Below are 20,415 nucleotides of genomic sequence, written 5' to 3' on the forward strand. Positions count from 1 at the left end.
GATGAGCCTATAGTTGGCCATACAGTTCAGGGGTAAGAGTGGATGCATTCCATATTTCCACACTCCCAGATAGTTTACATACTCTTTGGGTTTCAAGATATGTCTCCTACTTCAGAGACCACTGGTTTAAATGAGTTTCCTGCTATAAAAGTTCCTCTACCTGCTCTGGAAAAGTATAACAAGAATTTCTAGTTTTCTTTTTTTTGTTTGTTTTCTAGTATAGAATTGGGGAGAGGAGGGAGTTCTCAAAGTATTTATCAATTTTTTAAAATGTATATGAATACAGTGAAGATGAATGCACTACAGTCTCACTTAATGTTTCAGGGCTGTGTGCCATGAGAATGTGTTAGCCTCGGGACACACTATGTTAAGGTTCCTGTAGTAACTAAAACCCCTAGGCTCTTACTAGTAAACCAAAACATTTATTATGAATTCCATACTATGGCATGTTCCGAGAGTGTCAATCAGTACAGCCAAGATTTAATTAATTTTATTCAAAGTGACAATTCTAGGGTAAAGGCAATAACTATCTGTACATTTCATTTTTGTAGTAAATTTACATTAATTTTATTTTAGGAAGAAATGAAAATGTTCAAGATACGAGTAGAAGAGGTGATAAAAGAGAATGAAACACTTCACCAAGAACTGAATAAAAGTAGTCCTTTCACCAGTAAGGAATGGCAAGTAGTGTTACTTTTTTTTTTGTTTTGTTTTTCTTGGCAGGGCAATTGGGGTTAAGTGGCTTGCCCAAGGTCACACAGCTAGTAAATGTGTCAGGTGTCTAAGGCTGGATTTGAACTCGGGTCCTCCTGACTCCAGGGCCGGTGCTCCACTCACTGCATCACCTAGCTGCCCCAAGTAGTGTTACTTTTTTAGTATCTTGGTAACTTTATTTTTTAATGAGTTTTTGTTAATATTTTCTCTTTTTTCCATTGCTATAAAATGCCTCCACTAGAGCCATCCCATATAGCAAATAGTATTTTTTAGGGAGGGAAAAAAAGTCAGCACAACTGATTGATACACTGAGAAAATCCAAAAGATGTGCAGTGTATAACACCTGTGAACTTCCCCCATCTACAAAGGGGGAGGTTAGGAGTGTCTTCTTATATCTCTTCATTCATATCCCACTTGAGCTTTATAATTTTGTTACATTTAATTTTGATTTTTTTTGGTGTGTTGTTTTTGTATTTACATTGTTGTAGTTACTGTGTATATTGTTTTCTTGGAACCGCTTATTTCATTTTGCATCAGTTCATATAAATCCGTGATTCTCTGTATTCATCACGCACTTCGTTTCTTACGGCACAATAATATTTATTATATTCATGTATTATACCTTCTATACACATTGTATAAAAATAAGTCAATTGATATTATGGAAATAATTAAATCTTTTTAGTAAATCAAGACCCAGAATTGACATGAACAACAGAATTCATTAATCATATTATTTTATGTGCCATATGTGATATATTTTTATTGAGATTTTCACTCATCTTTTATAGAGTCCATTGAATCCATATCTTTGGAATTCTTATCATACACTGTTATGACAAAAAACAAGGGTTATCTGGCTTTTTTTTTTTTTTACAGCATTAGATTAAATTCTCAAAACCCAGAACTGATATTTTGGAATAGTCTGAATGACTTCAGGACCTTGCCAACATTTACTTAGATATACCAAAAAATTCTCCCATAGGATAACATCTGTGGCAAATTGTGTGTGTGTGTGTGTGTGTGTGTGTGTGTGTGTGTGATTTTCCTAAGCCACTGAGGGAAAGAAGTCAGATTGATAATTTTCATGATTTTCCTAAGAAGACAGATTGACTCCTTTGTGTCCACCATACCAGAGTGACATTGTTTTAAGTTTGACATCCTCCTAAGGACTTGCACTTATTACAGTTTTGTAAGTATATTTATTCACTGATAAAAATCAATTTCTTCATATTACTTTTTATTAGGACACACTGACTTTTGAAAGTGACCTCCACTCCTTTTTATCTATTCTACAAAGTAAACATGATTTTCACAAAGTTCTGACTTAAAATGTTTAGTTCTAATGCATCTATATAAATTATTTGACTTATATACTCATTTGATGGAAAGAATATTAAACTGTAGTCTAGGGCCAGCTTCCCCTTCTCCAGTAATTGTATGACTGTAAGCAAATTTCTTGACCTTTTTCTGCTTTAGTTTCCTCATCTACAAAATGAATCTAACAACACCTTTTATAATGCTATGAAGATCAGATGAGATAATAGATGTGAAGGCATGTTGCAGAGTCCAAAGTTCTATATACACGCAACATATTATGAACAAATGTTAACCCCTTAAAGCCTCAGTTTCCAGAGTGTAGAAAATACTTCCATACATGACATTTCTTACAGGGTTGTTGTAAAGGAATGTATTTTTTTTTGCAAACCTTTGCAAACCTTAAAGTACTATATAAATGTATCATTATAGCAGAATCCCTTTAATTCTGCCTCTACAAAATATCAAATATTTTGTATTTGTGATTATTCACACTGGGCTGAGGTAAAATTTCCTTTTGTACTATGAAGAAATGATGTTAATATAAATAAGTTTATCAGAGCCTGTTTAACTTTAAAAAATGATTTTTTTAAAGACAAAATTAAATGTTTGCAGGTGAGTATATTATATTCTTAAGTATAAAGGATTTTTATCTGCTCATTAAAATAGGAACTGAAAAAAAATTTTAGATATATTTTGCTGTTCTTAGTTTACTACATGCCTTCATCCAGTATAGTTCAATTAACCAGGTTTATTAGTAATTAGTAAAACTATAATTATATTAAAAATTGCTAGTCATTACTCGGAGTACATTCAGTGCTATCTCTTAGACCAGTGGCATCAAACTCAGAAAGAAATGGGTACCACTAATCTGTTCATAAGGATCCCTGTAGGCTGCATATCGACTTAATTTTAAAATGTAATGTTATCTATGTTTTACATATTTTTATTTTGTTACATTTGTTTGAGTTACATTTTAATCTGGTTTGGGCCTCATTTGGGAGTGTTTGACACCTCTTTCTTAGACCTTGGTTATCTTTGTATTTTTTGAGTAATAGAATTAAGATATTTTACTTGTAAATTTTATAGGCATCAGCTGCAAACTCAGGCCCAGCTTGTGTTAGAAGAAAATAAAATATTGATGCAGCAGCTTGAAATTCAGCAAGCCAAAGCCAAAGAGAATAACCAGCAACACAATCAAGAAGGTGAAAGATCTTTCTAGTGTTTTCTTGTGAGTAATAGTGACATTGCCACGTCTCTGAGTTGTACATGATTCCTATTGTGCCTTCCCTGGACTTTGAGATTCCCATGAATGAACTTGAAAGGTACTACTACTGAAGGAGAGTCTTGCTTCTTTTTGTAATGATGGAACTTTCTCATTTACCTTTCTTGAGTTGCAAATAATGGTTGGTTTGGTTGTTGTCCTTCATTCTCAAAGAGGACCAAAATGACATCCCTAAGCTTGAGTCAAAATGCATTGCATCTGACTGTGGCTGATCAGGCCAATACTAGGTTGGAAGGGCACAAATAATCTGTGTGACCATTTGGGGTGAATACTCCAAACTTGCACATCCTGCATTTCCTTTGAGCTGTTTCAATTCTGCTTTGCTTATAGAGCACAGTACCTTCTCTGACGTAGGCACACCATGCTGAGTGATCCTGTGCCAATGTCTCCCATGTCACACAATCAAATAATAAGAATGAATGATAAAGTAAGAATGTTGCTGAAGAGCCTCAGATTCTGCTTGTTCCTAACTGTAGTAGGGTCAAAGCTACGTAATGGTTCTTGGCTTATCCCATGAAAAGCTGAGGATAGAGTAGTTTCCTGTTTTACAGAGTGATAATCAGTGATAATTGTTGCCAGTAATGATCACAGGAACAAGAAATGAATTATAGTGACTTCCTAATGAGAGATACTAAAGTTATTAAGTATTGTCCTGAGATATATAGTCTTCCTAAGGCCTGTATCTGGGATGTGACAGAGAGCTTCCCAATATCCACTTCTCGTGATACATGTGGATATAACTGGATAGCACCAGAAAGAACCTATAAAATATCTGTAGGGATTAATGAAGACTTTAGGAAACTGGGCTATATTTTCTTCACTGTTAGTGATTGAGTTTAGGAGCTTCATAAGAAAGAGATAGACGTGTGAAATAAATAGCTAATTAAAATATAGTGATAGAGAATGGGATTGGGATTTCTGGAATAAGGCTAAAGATATAGGATTAATGGAGCCTGGGCCAGGGGAGGAATGCACCTAATTACAGCTGGAAGAGTATATTTTCCTGCTTCTGATCTTTTTTGCTCCTCCCCCCAAAAAACCATCTTTCACACAACTTCCAAAATAATCTTCCCAAATCCTATGTCTAATTGTATTACTCCCTTAAAAATCTTCAGTGGTTTCCTAATGCCTTTTTTAGGATAAAATATAAATTCTTTATCCTGGCATTTAAGGCACTTACATCCCACATGCACTCTACATTGCAGCTAAATTGGCCTATTAGCTGGTCTCTGAACTTGGCTTTATATTTCCATTTCCAGGCTGTACCTCTGTCAGAAATGTATTCCCTCGTCATTTCTATCTCTTGGATTTCAGCTAATGGACCATCTCCTACACTAAACCTTTCCTCATCTCCCCAGTTATTGTTGGTCTCCCCCTCCTCAACTGGCCTTGTTATACCTTTAACTCTATGCATGTCATGATCCCCTGTAGAATGTGAGCTCCTTGAGATCAGGGACTGTTTCATTTTTTGTCTTTGTATTCTTAGCACCCAGCACACTACCTTGCACGTATTTCACATTTAACAAATGATAGTTGAATTTAATAAGGGCAGGAAGAGTAAATTTACCTGTAGACTATAGCTCTAATTAAGGACACTTGCAACTTGAAGAAGACTTGAAAATAGAAAGAAAACTTACTACATACATCTGCTAAGGCCAGATAATCAGAGAGTAGCAGATATGACTTAGACTATCAGTAGAAGAGCCACCAGTAATTCATAGGAGACAATGCCTAAGAAAAGAGGCAATAAAATAGTGATCTCAAATATCTGTTCATAAATAACAGAGTATGATATCAGAAGGTAGCAGATAGGACATCGATTAGCAGTAGAAAACCTACCAGTAATTCATAGGAGACAGTGCCTAAGAAAAGAAGCAGTAATGAAGTAATGGCCTCAAATATCTTTTCATAAATAACAGAATGAATTAACTAGAAATCTTCTGACAAACTAGTCGCCTTAACACTGGGAGATGAATTTGAACTTGCATACATCCCTGAGACTTAGTAGGACTGAACTCAATCAGTCAGCAAGTATTCTACTTATCTGCCAAGCATAATAGGGATACAATGACAAAATGCCCTTAAGGAACATACATTATAACAGAGGAGACTGTGTGTGTGTGTGTGTGTGTAAAACATATCCAAAGTAACCTTTTGAGCAAAGTTTTGAAGGAGATGAGGGATCCTGAGAGGCAGCGCTGAGGAACAAAGACCTCCTAGACACAGGCACAGAGACAGTGTGTGGAGTGCCATGTGTGAGGAATAGCAAGGAGCCCAGTCCATCTGGACTGTAGATGTATGAAGGGGATTAATGTAGGTTTGGGCAGGTAGGAAGGCACCAAGAGGTGAAGAGCTTTACATTTTAAACCATTTATTTGATCCTAGAGGTAATAGTGAGCCATTGGAGTTTATTAACTAGGGAGGTGATTTACGCTTTAGGAAAATCAGGTTGGTGGCTATGGGAAGAACGGAAAGAAACTTCAGGCAGAGAGGACAACACTCCAGCTATTTCAGTAATCCAGACTAGACTTCATAAGCACCTGAATATGTGTGGTGAGAGAAGGCCATGTATACTAGAGATGTGGAAGTAGAAAAGACAAGATTTGGCAGTTGATTGCATATATGGGATGAGGGAGAGTGAAGAGTTGAGAATGGCACTCAGGTTTCTGAACCTGGGTAACTAAGTACTAGATTTGGAATTCAAGGATATGGGTTCAAATCCCAGCCCCACTACTTAATCATGTTATAATCTTGAGCAAGTCACCTAAATTCTTTTGTCCCTCAGTTACTTCATTTGTAAAATGAAGAGTTTGGATTGGATATCTAAAGTGCTTTGCAGTTCTATCTGCTATGGCTTTTCTTCTAAAAGATGCTACATCTGAGAGATTATTTACTTGCTTTGAGAATAATTTCATTCTTCAGGAGGTGATGATGAAGGGAACTATTCCAAACCTGATTATACCAAATTAGGAGGAAATTATAAATGGTCAGGACTTTGGGAGGAATTGACTACATTATCATAGTGTTTATGGTAGATATGGAGAGGAAGCCTGAACATAATCTGGTATATACACTAAATTTTGAGGAAGTGGATTTGAAGAGTTCAGAGAGAACAGAATACCAAGGCCTAGTATTCTTCAGAGAATGTTGGATTAATAGGATTCAGATGCACCCAAGAACAAAATTCTGAAGGAGCAAACAATTCCCCTGGGGAAGAAATGGATTAGGGGTATGGAATGTTATCTAAAGAATCAGCATGGATGTACAGGAATTTTTCATCACTCAACAGTTTTGTATTTTTGTAGTATTCTATTTTTCCAATTACATGTAAAGACAAATTTTAACGTTCATTTAAAAAAATTTAGTTTCAAATTTTCTCTCTCTCCCTCCTCTCCCCTTTACCTAAGATGGTAAGCAATTTGATATAGGTTGTATGTATGCAATCATGTAAAACATATTTCCATAGTAGTCATGTTGTGAAAGAAGAAACAGTGACCTGGAAAATAGATCCAGGAGAGATAATTTAAAAATTCTTGAACTAACTGAAAGCCATGATCAAAAAAAGGGCCTAGACATCATCTTTATCAAGGAAAACTGCCCTGATATTCTAGAACCAGAGGGTAAAATAGAAATTGAAAGAATCCACCAATCGCCTCTTGAAAAAGATCCCAAAAAGAAAAATCTTAGTGATATTGTCGCAAATTCCAGAGTTTCTGGGTCAAGGAGAAAATATTGCAAGTAGCCAGAAAGAAACAATTCCAAATATTGTGGAAACACAATCAGGATGATACAAGATCTAGCAGCTTCTACATTAAGGGATTGGAAGGATTGGAATATGATATTCTGGAGGTCAAAGGAACTAGGATTAAAACCAAGAATCATTTACCCAGCAAAACTGAGTCTAATCCTTCAGGGTAAAGAATGGATATTCAGTGAAAGAGAGGACTTTTCAAACATTCTCGATGAAAAGAGCAGAGCTGAATAGAAAACTTGACTTTCAAATACAAGAATCAAGAGAAGCATGAAAAGGTGAACAGGAAAGAGAAACCATAAGGGACTTATTAAAGTTGAACTGTTTGCATTCCTACATGGAAAAATGATATTTTTAACTCATGAGACCTCTCTCAGTATTAGGGTAGTTGGAGGAAATAAATAAATGAATGAATGAATGAATAAATAAATATATAGACACAGGGTAGGCACAAGGTGAATTGAATATGAAGGGATGATATCTAAAAAATAAAATTAAGGGTTGAGAGGGGAATATATTGGGAGAAGGAGAAAGAGAGAAATAGAATGGAGTAAATTATCTCACACAAAAAGAGGCAAGGAAAAGCTTTTACAATGGAGTGGAAGGGGGGGAGATGAAAAGGAATGAGTGAACCTTGCTCTCATCGGATTTGGCTTCAGGGAATAACATACACACTCAATTGGGTATTTTACCCTACCGGAAAGTAGCGGGGGAGGAATGATAGAAGGGGGGGCATATTGGGGGAGGGGTAGTCAGAAGCAAACACTTTTGAAAAGGGACAGGGTCAAAGGAGAAAATAGAATAAATGGGGGGTAGGATGGGATGGAGGGAAATATAGTCAGTCTTTTACAACATGACTATTATAGAAGTGTTTTGCATAACTACACATGTATAACCTATATTGAATTGTTTGCCTTCTCCATGAGGGTGGGGAGGGGGGAAGAAGGGAAAGAATTTGGAACTCAAAAGTTTTAAAAACAAATGTTAAAAATTGTTTCTACGTGCAACTGGGAAGATATACAGGCAGTGGGGTATAGAAATCTATCTTGCCCTACAAGAAAGTAAGGGGGAAGGGGATAAGAGAGGGGTGAGGTGGGGTGATAGAAGGGAGGGTAGACTGGGGGAAGGGGTAATCAGAGTGCGTGCCATCTGTATCAGCAATCCAGCTAGCAGCTTCTGTGGGGGTGTAAGATCCACCAACAACCAGCACCCAGAAAGCTGCTTTACTTAAGGAAAGCAACGTTAAGGGGTTAACAATCTTACTTTAATCCAGCATACAAATAACATCCACCTAGTTCAGGGGAAATAGCCAGCATCCTGAATTACAGACCAAATACAATTCATAGTTTTCAACATCTGGGTGTACAGCTGCACTTGTTAGAATGGCTGGCCCAGAATCACACGCCACTCCTTAGAGCTCCGAGCGAGAACGCTGACCTTTGTGCTTATGTATCCTGTTTAGGGCTGGAGGGCCCTGACCTCACCCAGGCTGGGCATGGAAAAGTTTCCCCACCCCCAATATCACATCAGATACAAATCAGTGGCTCCCAATTGTCTCAGTGCTGAGAAATACAAAAACATCCCACTTTATTTGCCCCATTCAAACAAAGGCCAGAATCATTAAAGGTCAACAGCAAAAAGTCCCACCTTAATTACTATTACACTATCTCAAGGTGGGGAAAGGGTAGAGATGGCGAGAAAATTTGGAACTCAAAATCTTGTGGAAATAAATGTTGAAAGCTAAACATACATAAATTAATAAAAATAAATAAATTTTTTTTAAAAAAAGAAGAAACAGACCAAAAGAAAAAAACACACACAAAATAAAGTGAGAATAGTATGCTTTGATCTGCATTCAGATACCATTGGTTCTTTCTCTGGATATGGAGAGCATTTTTTCATCATGAGTTCTTTGGAATTGTCTTAGATCATTGTATTTCTGAGAATAACTAAGTTGTTCATAGTTGATCCAACTTAGATTTTTAAAAGTGATTCTCTCCATTAGGTTCTTTGAAGGCTGGGACTCTTTCATTTTGTCTTTGTATGCCTAGTACTATATCACCAGTGTGATACCCACAGCAGATGCTATGAATATGCAAGTGAATTCTCAGGTTTGATTTGCAAGATATAACAGACTCTCTTCATTGAAAGCAGAACCAAAACATTTATTCAAACACCAGAAAGCCAAATCCATCATAGTAACAAAGAAATCCATCCTAGTAACCAAGAGGTCTATACACATTATTAGGCCTTCCCACAAACCAACTCCCTTAAGCAAAATCACTCACTCTAGCTGCTCTGTCTCTCTGCCTGCCTTCTCTCTCTCCAAGTTCCAGCTCCCTCCATCTCTCTCCTAGCCTCTCAATCCAACTTCCTGCTCCACCCCTTTGGCAAGGTCCTCCCACCAAAGGCTCTGTGTGACTCAGACTCATGTGACTCAAGCAAGTCACATAGGCCTATTAATGGATGGGAAGGATCTTCCCATTTCCATTAACAATACAAGTACCTGTCACAGTGCCTTGTATATAGTAAGTGCTTACTAAATGCTTATTGAAAGGCACATGTGGAAGACGGAAGCAAATGCAGATAATGAAAAAAGTATAAAAAAGTGTGGTAGGGTCTGTAAGAATATAAGAATGTTATGTCCAGAATGAACTGAGGAGTATGATAAATGCCGAGGATAGTAAGAAGTTTTTTTTTGTGCTAGGTTGGGGACAATCAAAGAAAGACTAGGTTCAGGATGGATGGCATAATTAAAATGGAGAAAAAGCAGAACTATTCAACTTATATTTTGCTTTTCTTGCTCTACTTTAGACTGAGTAGCAGGCAATTCAATTTAATTAGCATTTTTTAAGCTGGCACTACATGCCAACCCCTGGGCTAGGTGCTGAGATACAAAGACACCCCCCCGAAAAAAACCCGCAAAAGAAAACAAAAAACCCACCACCACCACAACAAAGCCAGTCCCTGCCCTCAAGAAGCTTACATTTTTTTTCCGCAGAGGTAGAGAACAACGTGTACATAGGGAAGTAAATACAAAAGTGTTTACATACAAAGTAATTTCCATGGGGTGGTGGCCATATGTCTTATATGAAGGCCAGTTTGTGAACAATAGGAGTTCCAGAGGCACAATGGAAGAGTAGGGTAGAATGGGACTGAGACTGGGAAGGAAGGAATAAGCCTGTCATTCATACATACATGTGTGCATACATACATACATACCTATGTATCTATGCTTGTTTATGTTAATTTTACACCTTCCTTTAGTTTTTTTGGAATGTGTGTTCTTTGAAGATAGGGGCTATATTTTGTTACTTGACTTGTGGAGCATCCAATGTATAGTGGGTATTTATTAACTGTTTAGTAGAATGTAGATACAACATTTTTGAAGAGTATATCCATTCATTATAAATTTGCACATTTTCAAAAATTGATATTGTAAGAGTACAAAAAAGTAGCATCATGTGAGACTGCTTGAGTCAGTGTTACTAGTTGATCTAAAGTCCAAGGTCTAATTCTCTTGTATTAAATTTTATCCATTTCTTCTCTTTTTTAAAGTTGCCAAACTGATTAAACAGCAAATGCTTCTGGAAAATAAAATAAAGAGCCAAGAAAAGGAACTAGCTGAGAACAAGGAGCAGTTGGACATTTTACGCTCTAAATGTCAAAACCTGAAAATACAATTGGATAACCAAATAGAGATAAAAGCTCAAGATACAATTGTGAATGAACTCAAAAGGTAGGGCTCTCTACATCTTCATAAATAAGTTTTTATTGATGTCGTTTTTTTTTCACATTGCCACAACTTCCCCCAGTGCCTTTGATCCTCCTCCCTCCGTCCCAGAGATCATCCCATGTAACAAATATTTTTTAAAGAAAAAGAAGGGAAAAATCAGCGTAACAGATCAGCATAAATGTCTGAAAATATGTGCAGTGTGCCATATTTTGGGGCCTCCCACCTCTGCAAAAGGGCAGCTAGGTGGTGCAATGGATAGAGTGCTATACCTGAAGTCAGGAAGACTCATCTTCACGAATTCAAATATGGCCTTAGACACTTACTAGCTGTGCGACTCTGGGCAAGTCACTCAGTCCTGTTTGCCTCAGTTCGCTCATCTGTCAAATGAGCTGGTACCACTCCAGCATCTTTGCCACGAAAACCCCGAATGGGATCACGAAGAGTCAGACACAACTGAAAACTGGCTGAACACCTCTGCAAATTGGTATGGTAGAGCCATCTTCTCACATATCTTGTTTTGAACCATGCTTAATCTTTGCAATTTTGCACCATTCACTTTTTAAAAAAATTCCTTTCATATTGTCATCATTGTGTACATTGTTTTCTTAGTTCTGCTTACTTTACTCTGTATCAGTTCATGTGGATCTTTCCATGCTTCCTGCATTTATCATAGTTATCATTTCTCACAGCACATAATGTTCCATTACATTCATATACTGCCATTCGTGTAGCCGTTCCTCTGTCAAATGGTATCTACTTTGTTTCCAATTCTTTGCTCTCACAAAAAAGTGTTGCTATACATATGTTGGTAGAAATGGGGAGTTCCTTCTTATCAATGGCCTCTTTGGGGTATGAGACTAGGAGAAGACTCTGTAGGTCAAAGAATATGGGCATTTCAATCATCTTTAAGTATTTTTAACATTTCCTTAAGTATTCCTGCCTTACTCTGGCAATTGATAATAAAGAGCATAAAAGGAGAGTTTTAAATCCAGACATTTCTAACTCAAATTATAGCCATATCTGTAAGAATGAAAAATACTGTAATACCTCAGTAATCTGTGATCTCATCAGTACAAGCACCTCCAACAGTATAGATTGTAACCCATCTGTGTGACCCTTGTTCAGGGTCCAGCACACATTCCAGCCACCTTCCTCTAAATCTTCTCACATTGCATCAGCACCAGTGGCTATCAGTTGGTTATCCTTCAAATTCGTTACATAACTGGCCCACCTACATTTCTGGTCAGATATTTCTTTGATAACATCTGCTATGCTACTTATGTTTAATTTTTCATTGGTAATATGCTACAGGCTACATATGATCCTCACGTACTTCTTTATTCCATTTGGGGGACCAGCAACTATAATGCTTAGGACTTTGGTGTTCCATGCTTTGCAGCCATATAGTATCACTAAAAGAATACTGGTTTTAAAAACAGACATATCCTCTTGTAAAAGTATAGATATACAGGTGACTTATAAAAGTATAGATATAGAGATAACTACATATCTATACATTTATTCTGTCCTTTGACCTTACCATGACCTACAATTCCTCTACCTTTTAGCTGTCTCCCAGGCTGTCATCTGTGCACAAGCTGTACACTCTCCTCCCTTTCCCAGCTTGACCCCTTGGTGAACTCCACCCATATCTTTTGATACCCTTGCCTTCTTATTCCATGTGAAGATCTTGCCCTGCCAAGCCTCAGTCTTCAGTTACTCCCACCATCCACCTCTATTCTTCCTACTTACATGCTTAGGAATGAAGGTGGAGAAAAATAAAAAAACTATGCTGACTGGGGCCACTATTTATAAAATGTCAATTGGGTTCTCACTTTGGCAAGGCAATCCCTTTACATGTATCCCAATACCCACAACAGCTTTTCCAAACCTTTCTTTATTTCCTCAAAACTTCTCATGGTTCCCCTTCCTGTCAGCTAAGAGTATTTTCTCAAATTTCACTGAAAAATATTGAGGACATTTACCAAGAGCTCCCTCTTTTTCCCCTCCTCCCCATATCACATTTCTTTGATGCCTTCTGTTACTATCTCCCCTTTCACCATTGTCTAAATGAAGATGTGACCTTTCTTGCCAGGGCAAACCCCTCTATGTGTACAAGTGATCCCATTCCATTCTGTTTTCTCTACCAGATTACTCCCTCTATCTTCCCCATCTTCCCAATTCTTCTGTATTCTGGCTACTTCCCTACTGCCTATAAGCATATCCATGTTTCCCTTATCCTCAAAAATTCCTCACTTGACCTATCTATACCTGCTAGCTATCCTCCTATATTTCTCCTCCTTTTTCTTGGATATACTCATTGAGAAGACCATCTACAAATCAGTTCCTCTATTTACTTTCCTTTCACTGTGTTCCAGCTTCTGACTTCATCTTTTAACCAAAACTTCTCTCTCCAAAGTTACTAAAGATCTCTTAATTGAAAGATTTAATGACCTTTTCACAATCCTCATCCTCTTTCTTCTATCTGCAGTCTTTGACACTATTCTTCTTAATACTCTCTTCTCTCTTGGTTTTTACAGCACTCCTTTTTCCTAATTTTCCTTTACCTATCTGACTACTCCTCAGTCTCTTTTACATCCAAGTCTTGCCCACCAACAGTGGGTATATTCCAAGGCTCTGTCCTGGTCTTTCTTCTCTTCTCCCTCCATCCTTGTTTCACTTCATAATCTCATCAGATCCCATGGATCCATTTATCATCTCTGTGAAGATGATTCTTAGAGTTTTTAGTCAGTCAGAAAAAATTTTTTAAGCATCTACTATGTGCCAAGCACTGTGCTAAGCACTGGACATACAAAAAGAGAGAAAAAAACAGTCTGGGCAATGACAAGCAATACATTTGCACAAACAAGCTGTATGTAGGAAGAATACGAAATAAAAGAGGGAAGGTGCTAGACTTAGTAGATGGGGAATTCTTGTTAGTAGTTGGGAAATCTGTCCCATAGAAAATGAGATTTTAGTAGGAAACCAGTGTCATTGAATGGAAGAGTACATGGTAGAGCGTAAGGTGTAAGAAGATTGGAATGCTGTGTGAGTGTGTGTATGGGTAGGTTCTGAAGGGCTTTGAACACCAAACAGGATTTTCTATTTGATTGTAGAAGCAACAGGGAGCCATTAGAATTTATGAGTAGCAAATGTGACATGATCAGACTTTGACTTTAGGAAAATCACTTTGGTGTCTTGAGTGGAGGATGGATTGGAGTGGGGAGAGACTTGAGGCAGGCAGACCCAGCAGGAGGCTATAGCAGTAGTTCAGGCATGGTATGATGAGGGCCTGCACCTTGATGGTAGCAGTGTCCCCAGGGGAGAGGGAGAGGAGAGGAAGGGGCATATTTGAGAGATGTTGCAAAGGGGAAATTGACAGGCTTTGGCAACAAATTGAATATGAGTGGATATCCAGTATGAAAATGAACGATAATGAGAAGTTGAATATGACTTTTAGGTTGTAAGTCTGAGGAAATGGGAAAATGATGTTACCTTCTACAGTAATAGAGAAGTTAGAAGAGAGGGAGAGTTTAGGGAGTTAGGAGTTCAGCTTTGAAAATGTTGAGTTTAAGATGTCTACTGGACATCTAGTTCAAGATGTCAGAAAGGCAATTGGAATGCAAGATGGGAGGTTAGTAGAGAGGTTAGGACTGAATAGATAGATTTGAGAATTATCAGCATTCAGATGGTAATTAAATTGATGGGGGTTGATGAGATTACCCCATGAAGTAGTATAGAGAGGGAAGAAAAAAGGGTCCAGTAACCCCGTGACACACCTATGTTTAGAAGGCATGACTTAGATGAGGAACCAGCAAAGGAGAGAGAGAAAGAGTGGTCAGATGGGTAGAAGGAGAACCAGGAAAGAGTAGTGTCCCAAAAATCTAAAGAAAAGAGAGTATTAAGAAAGAAGAGGTTAAAGAAAGAAGAAAACCAAATTACCAGTATCAGAAATGAAAAGGGTGAATTCACCTCCAATGAAAAGGAAATTAAAACAATAATTAGGAATTATTTGACCCAATTATATGCCCATAAATTTGACAACCTTAGGGAAATGGATGAATATTTACAAAAACATAAATTTCCCAGGTTAACAGAATAGGAAGTAAAATACCTAAATAACTCCATCTCAGAAAAAGAAATTGAGCAAGCCATCAATATAACTCCCCAGGAAAAAATCTCTAGGGCCAGATGGTTTTACATGTGAATTCTATCAAACATTGAAGGAACAACTAATTCCTATACTTTATAGACTATTTGGGAAAATAGATGAAGGAGTCCTACCAAATCCTTTTTATGACACAAATATGGTACTAATACCCAAACCAGGAAGAGTCAAAACAGAGAAAGAAAATTATAGATCAAACTTCCTAATGAATATTGATGCAAAAATTTTAAATTAAATATTAGCAAAAAGATTGCAGCAACTTATCAGGAGAATAATACATTATGTCCAGGTAGGATTTATTCCAGGAATTCAAGACTGCTTCAGTATTAGGAAAACTATCAGCATAATTGGTCATATCAACAACAAAACTAGCAGAAACCATATGATCATCTCAATAGATACATAAAAAGCCTTTGACAAAATACAACACCCATTCCTATTAAAAACGCTAGAAAGCATAGGAATAAATGAAGCCTTCCTTAAAATTATAAATAGCATCTACCTAAAACCATCAGCAAGCATTATATGTAATGGGGATAAGCTAGGTGCATTCCCAATAAGATCAGGGGTGAAACAAGGATGTCCCATATCACCCCTATTATTCAATTTGGTATTAGAATCGTTAGCTGTATCAATAAGAGAAGAAAAATAAATTGAAGAAATTAGAATAGGCAAAGAAGAAACTAAATTATCACTTTTTGCAGATGATATGATGATTTACCTAGAGAATCAAGTAAAAGACTACTTGAAATAATAAACAACTTCAGCAAAGTTGCAGGATATAAAATAAACTCACATAAATCCTTGGCATTCCTATATGTCACTAACAAAGCCCAACAGCAAGAGATAAAAAGAGAAATTCCATTTAAAGTTACTATAGACACTATAAAACATTTCGGAGTCTACCTGCCAAGACAAACCCAGGGCCTATATGAACATAATTACAAACACTTTACATACAGATAAACTCAGATCTAACTAAATGGAAAAACATCATTTGCTCATGGTTAGGCTGAGCTAATATAATAAAAATGACAATTTTACCTAAATTAATTTACTTATTCAGTGCCATACCAATTGAACTACCAAAAAATTATTTTACAGAGCTGGATAAAATAATAACAAAATTCATCTGGAAGAGCAGGAGGTCCAGAATATCAAGGGAATTAATGAAAAGAAGTGCTAGGGAAGGTGGCCTAGCCATACCAGATATTAAACTGTACTATAAAGCAGCAGTCATCAAAACTACTTGGTATTGGCTAAGAAACAGAGTGGTGAATCAATGGAATAGTTTAGGTACACAAGAAGCGCAGTAGTCAATGAACATAGCAATCTACTCTTTGATAAACCCAAAGAATCCAGCTTTTGGGCTAAGAATTCACTATTTCATAAAAACTGCTGGGATAATTGGAAAATGGTATGGCAGAAACTGGTCATATACCAATACCTTACATCATATACCAAAATAAAGTCAAAATGGGTTCATGATTTAGGAATAAAGGCTGATACTATAAGCAGTTTGGGAGAGCAAGGAATAGTTTACCTATCAGATTTATGGGAAAGGAAAGAATTCATGATCTAACAAGAGATAGAGAGCATTACAAAATGCAAAATGGATAGTTTTGATTATGTTAAATTGAAAAGTTTTTGTATAAACAAAGCCAGTGCAACAAAGATTAGGAGGGAAGCAGAAAATCGGGAGAAAATCTTTATAACCACTCTCTCTGATAAAGGCCTAATATCTAAAATATACAAGGAACTGAGCCAAATTTATAGGAATACAGGTCGTTCCCCAATTGAGAAGTGGTCAAAAGATATGAACAGGCAGTTTTCAGAGGAAGAATTAAAGATATCTGTAGGCGTATGAAAAAATGCTCTAAACTACTATTGATTAGAGAAATGCAAATCAAAACAACTCTTAGGTACCACATCTCCTGTCTGATTGGCTAACATGACAAAACAGGAAAATGATAAATGCTGGAGAGGATGTGGGAAAATTGGGACACTGTTACATTGTTAGTGGAGTTGTGAACTGATCCAGCCATTCTGGAGAGCAGTGTGGAACTGTGCCCAAAGGGCTATAAAAATGTGCATACCCTTTGACCCAGCAATACCACTTCTAGGGATGTATCCCAAAGAGATCACGATACAAATGGAAAAGGGACCCATATGTACAAAAATATTTTTGTGGTAGCAAAGAATTGGAAATCAGGGGGATGCCCATCAATTGGGGAATATCTAAACAAGTACCTAAACAGGTATATGAATGTAATGGAATACTGTTGTGCTATAAGAAATGGGGAAGATACGGACTTCATAATAACCTGGAAACACCTACATGATATGATGCTGAGTGAACTGAGCAGAACCAGGAGAACAATTGTTTACAACCACAGATGTATTGATTCTATGTTCCCTAACTTTGATAGACTTGGCTCTTCTCAGCAATATAAGGTTCAAAGACAGTTCCAAAGGACTCATGATGGAAAGAGCTTTCTACATCCAGAGAAAGAACTATGGAGTCTGAATGTAGATTGAGGCAAACTATTTGCTCTCCTTTTTTTTTCCTCTTTTGTTTTTGTTTTTTTGGTTTTGTTTCTTCTTTCTCATGATTCATTCCATTGGTCATAACTCTTCTTTACAGCTTGACTATTGTGTAAATAAGTTTAATGTGAAGGTATATGTAGAAGACATATCAGATTCCATGCCATCTTGGGGGGTGAGGGGAGAAAGGGGAAGAAAATCTGGAACTCAAAAACATGCGGAACTGAGTGTTGTAAACTAAAAATAAAAAATCTTAATTAAAAAAATAAAAGAAAAGAAAAAATAAAAAGAAAGAAGAGGTTGATTGAACAGTGTCAAAGGTTGTAGAGAGGTCAAGAAGAATGGAGATTGAGAAAAGGCCACTGAATTTGGCAACTAAGAGTCCATTGATAACTTTAGAGAAAGCAGTTTCAGTGGAATGATAAGGTGGCAAACTGAATTCTAAGGGGTTAAGAAGAGAATAAGAGGAAAGAATACAGAAGCACAAATCGTAGATGGCTTTTTCAAACAGTTTAGCCATAAATGGTAGAAGAGATATAGGACAATAGTGGGAATAGAAGAATCAAATGAGGATTTTTTCAGGATAGGAAAGACATGGGCATGTTTGTAGGCAGTAGATCATCTAGTATTTAGTGAGAGATTGAAGATAAATGATAGAATGGGGATGATGGGGCAGTCTGTTAGAGGAGACAGGATGGAACGGGATTGATTGTGCAGGTGGAGCGATGGGCCTTGGATGGAATGGATTATCTCTTTGTGTGGGACAGGTAAAGTTGGAGATAGTGGCAGAAGGCCTTGGAGTGACAGGAGATGACAAAAGGGAAGAAGAAGGAACTCAAAATGAATGGCCTCAATTCTGTAAAATATGAGCCATGGTTCTCAGCTGAAAGGGCAAAGAGAGGAGGATCTCTGAGAGGTTTGAGGAATGTGTAATATCAATTAAGTTGGGTATCTTTGATTGAGTCTTATTAGGTGCTAAACCCCAGGCCCAAACCCCTACGTATGAGGAACCAGGAAAGGAGAGAGAGAAAGAGTGGTCAGATGGGTAGAAGGAGAACCAGGAAAGAGTAGTGTCCCAAAAATCTAAAGAAAAGAGCCGCTAAGCCTATGTGGGCGTGAAGCCCTCAGGATCTTAAGGGGAGTTGCTAAGACCAGAACCAGTAGTAAGAGCCTAAGTTCTAGTTGCTCAGATGACATTTGATGATGGCTAAAGAGTGTATAAAAAGAGAGAACAGAGCTATTTGCTTAGGGCTCTCACTCTTGAAGGTGTGTTGATATAGACACTCTGGGCAGCTGTAGTTAAGAGCCCTCCAGCTTGTAAACCTGTCTATGTTGGGACTTTGTTAAACTCTGGTAACTATGCATTGAGATTTGAATCAGACAAGGTCTGTCTGTTGATGTTTGTAATTTGTTTGTATTTGCTCTGAAGTTCAGGATGCTGGCTTTTCCCCTGAACTAAGTGAATGATGTTTGTATGCTGGATTAAAGTAAGATTGTTAACCCCTTAACGTTGCTTTCCTTAGTAAAGCAGATCAAAAGAACTTGTGTTGGCAGCTTTCTATGTGCTGGTTGTTGGTGGTTCTTACACCCCTACAACAGCTGCTAGCAGATTGTTGCAACCGAGGGATGAAAATATTTGGAAGAGCCACTGTGGAGAATAGGATAGTGAGTTAATAAAGGAGGTTTAGGATTATCTACCATTAATGAGGGCCCAGTTGAGGTTATGTAACAAATTCGTAGTGGCTTCAAAATGGTTCCATGATTTTCTCCACCTACATTTAGCAGCATGTGTATTGGAACAAAGAACAGATGGTGAGAGTAATCCAAAGAGCCTTGGTAGGGTGCTATCAGTAACAAAGTAAGAAGGTCAGGATTCAAGAGAAGACAATAGTGTAGTATTGAGCTCATTCATCAAGAGGTCAAGATGGGGTAAAAAGGAGATGCCCTGGGAGAGAGCTGAACAGTTGAGATATTGGAGGTCATGGTATGAATGAAGACCAATAAGGGAAGGCAGAGGGAGGGATGGAAAATCAATGGGTTATGATCAGATAAGGAAATTTCAGGTACTTGACTGTGGAGGTATTGCATTTGTAGGTGATGACATGATCAGGTATATGGCCATCTTTGTACGTGGCTGAGGTAGAATAGAGCAGTAAGTCGTGGGAAGTGAGTCAGTTAAGGAACTGAATAGTTAGATGTTTTAAGGTGTAACGCCAACCAACAGCAGCACACCTCCGGACTGCTGCTGTGGCTAATTTTAAGGGTTTAATCGCATAGTATAATGAACTCTCTATTTATTCAGCAATAAACTAAAGTATAACATTCATAGCAACATCCTTAAGCAAAACATGTCATCTAATACAAATGTGTGTGCATATATATGTGTGTGTGTGTGTGTGTGTGTGTGTGTGTGTGTGTGTGTATCGGTATATATATATCGTAACACTCAGTATGTCATATGGCGCATAGCATATATCATTGCACTCAGTAGCATTCCCCAAAATACTTGTTTATACAATTGGGCGTCTAAGGCTAGGGTCTTCCTTAGCACAACACATCCTTAAGGGGTAGCAGAAAATATCACACCATCCACCCCTAGGTCACAGTAGGAACAGCGCACTACATTGCACATATCATTGCATCCCCCAAAATCAGTGTCACAGCCTAGGGTGTTCCCTAGCATGACGCATCTTTAAGGGGTAGCAGAAAATACCACACCATCCACCCCTAGGTCACAGTAAGAACAGTCTCCTTAATTAATACCAAGTGTCCAAGTAAAGTCCTCTTTTATCTTGACTCGAGGTTGATTTCCAAGTCCCATGGCTCTTCCTCTGTGGGTTGACCGCTCCCTACTCTCGAGTGGATCCACACATAGGCAGCTCTCTGCCCCTGCTCCATCT

General features: G+C 37.6%; 1 protein-coding gene across 1 annotated transcript in view; it reads left to right on the top strand.

Moving 5' to 3' along the window:
* Window positions 1-20,415, top strand: part of CEP89 (centrosomal protein 89) — a 162,380-nt gene that overhangs the window by 64,789 nt on the left and 77,176 nt on the right. Inside the window, exons 12-14 of the mRNA XM_036752388.1 lie at window positions 577-680; window positions 3,121-3,236; window positions 10,626-10,806. Coding sequence (XP_036608283.1) covers window positions 577-680; window positions 3,121-3,236; window positions 10,626-10,806 — 401 coding nt within the window. The remainder of the gene's footprint in view (window positions 1-576; window positions 681-3,120; window positions 3,237-10,625; window positions 10,807-20,415) is intronic.

This window comes from Trichosurus vulpecula, chromosome 3 (assembly GCF_011100635.1).
Source record: "Trichosurus vulpecula isolate mTriVul1 chromosome 3, mTriVul1.pri, whole genome shotgun sequence".
NCBI lineage: Eukaryota > Metazoa > Chordata > Mammalia > Diprotodontia > Phalangeridae > Trichosurus > Trichosurus vulpecula.